Source organism: Aplysia californica, unplaced genomic scaffold (assembly GCF_000002075.1).
Source record: "Aplysia californica isolate F4 #8 unplaced genomic scaffold, AplCal3.0 scaffold00147, whole genome shotgun sequence".
Classification (NCBI taxonomy): Eukaryota; Metazoa; Mollusca; class Gastropoda; order Aplysiida; family Aplysiidae; genus Aplysia; species Aplysia californica.
Genome location: NW_004797417.1, coordinates 1049479 through 1051214, shown reverse-complemented (window position 1 = coordinate 1051214; position 1736 = coordinate 1049479). Strand labels below are relative to the sequence as shown.

The window sequence follows — 1736 nt, the reverse complement described above, 5'->3', positions numbered from 1 at the left end:
CAAACAACACCCCCACAAACAAACTAAAAACAAACAAAAAGCAAAAACAAACAAACCCCAAAAACCTGTGTACAGTACTTTGAGGTTATCAACCACTAAATACTCTAACTCCCGATTTTTTGGTTCCCAGAGCATTCTGGCTGCAATTATCATTGTGTCCTTGAAAGGTCTATTCCTGCAGTTCGGAGAGCTGAAACGACTTTGGCGAGTCTCAAAAGTGGATTATGTAAGTTCTTTGTGTTCGTGATTTGACAGTACTGCAATTGGGTCAATTTATTATCCTCTGATTAGTTTGTAAAGTAGCTGCACTATCACAAATGGTTCCTTTGTAGCCCTCTTGTAACACCTCCTATCTTCGGCACTTTTATGACCTTACTGTGTTGCAAGTGCCGTTCAACTGTTATTAAAACAGAAAAAAGCGTGTTCACTAAGTCAAAGTATGATGTGTTTTGGTAAAAAAAAACCCACAAAAAACATGCTACAATAGTTCTTCCCTGGTAAGCTGGAAGCCATGAGCACGAATTTGTCAACGGCTCTCGTGAGAAATCCCACATTGCACTGTTGTTGCTTTGTCCTGGGTCATTTACTTTTCTTTTTGTGAAGAAAAAATATCTGCTTCGTAAATAATTATTTGCTTACTGTCTTTTTTTAGACGAAACGATAGATTGATATTCTATAGCTAGATAGCTAGATAGATAGAGAAAATGGTGAATAGCTAGATGGTTGATAGCTAGATAGACAGAAAGACAGATAGACAGACAGATGGATAGATAGATAGATAGATAGATAGATAGATAGTTAGATAGATAGATAAAAATAATCTTCTTTACAAACATAACTTTGCAGATGTGACTGAAACCCCAGTTTTACCCCATAAACCGGCAAAAACTAGCAATAATGCACGGGACAGTTGCAGGCTGTAAAAGAAAACGTTCTGACATAAACTGAGTCAACCCCTTGGGAAGCTTTCAAGTACTGTAAATGTGCACAGTAAGGTCTAGCAGCCTCAGAAACGAACAAAATAGCATTTATATACCTTGTTATTATGCGATGTGTCATTGATTTATGCAGCGTTACACATAAAACCCTTGCTTTGTGTTGGTGGCTTTAGGTATTTAATATCATGCTTCAATAAATCCAGCGTTTTACGCAGTAGACTCAGATATTACGCTACCTTTGAATTAATCAGTTCTGTCCTCTCAGTACCTAGTTAAAAAAATCACGTCAAAAGTATTGAATTTCACATTATGTGAAGCCTTTTCAATTGCAATTCTCTGAAAATCTTGACAATTCCTCCGAATGATCATAGGATTTTAATAGAGCAGATGAAAGATTTGGTTTCTCACCTCATGGTCTTAGTAACTAAAAACGGTCAAAATTGTCCAACAGAACTTCGTAATTGAGGTAACGATTATCTAACTGCCTTATTTGGGCACTGTCAGAGTCTGGTATAAGATATGAATATTTCAAGGCCTTCCTTTGGACTCTAACGCAAGGACAAGATTCAATCTGTCTCTACCTCGCACCCGTTCCCCCTTCTGCCTCGCTTTTAATATTTAATGCAATCAATAAATGCTGCCCCCTCCCCACTCTCTCTCCCCCTCCCCCACTCTGTCTGTCTGCCTGTCTGTCTGTCTGTCAGTCTGTCTGTCTGTCTGTCTCACACGCTTACACAAACTCTCTCTCTCTCCTTCTCTCCCTCAGTCTTTCAGTCTCTCCCCCCTCCCCCCCCTCTT

At 39.1% G+C, this 1736-nt stretch overlaps 1 protein-coding gene across 1 annotated transcript in view; it reads left to right on the top strand.

Moving 5' to 3' along the window:
• LOC101858263 (prestin) overlaps nucleotides 1-1736 on the top strand; it is a gene marked incomplete in the record, with an annotated part of 109448 nt that overhangs the window by 98183 nt on the left and 9529 nt on the right. The window contains 1 exon segment of the mRNA XM_035969463.1: nucleotides 131-226. Within this exon segment, the coding sequence (XP_035825356.1) occupies nucleotides 131-226 (96 nt within the window).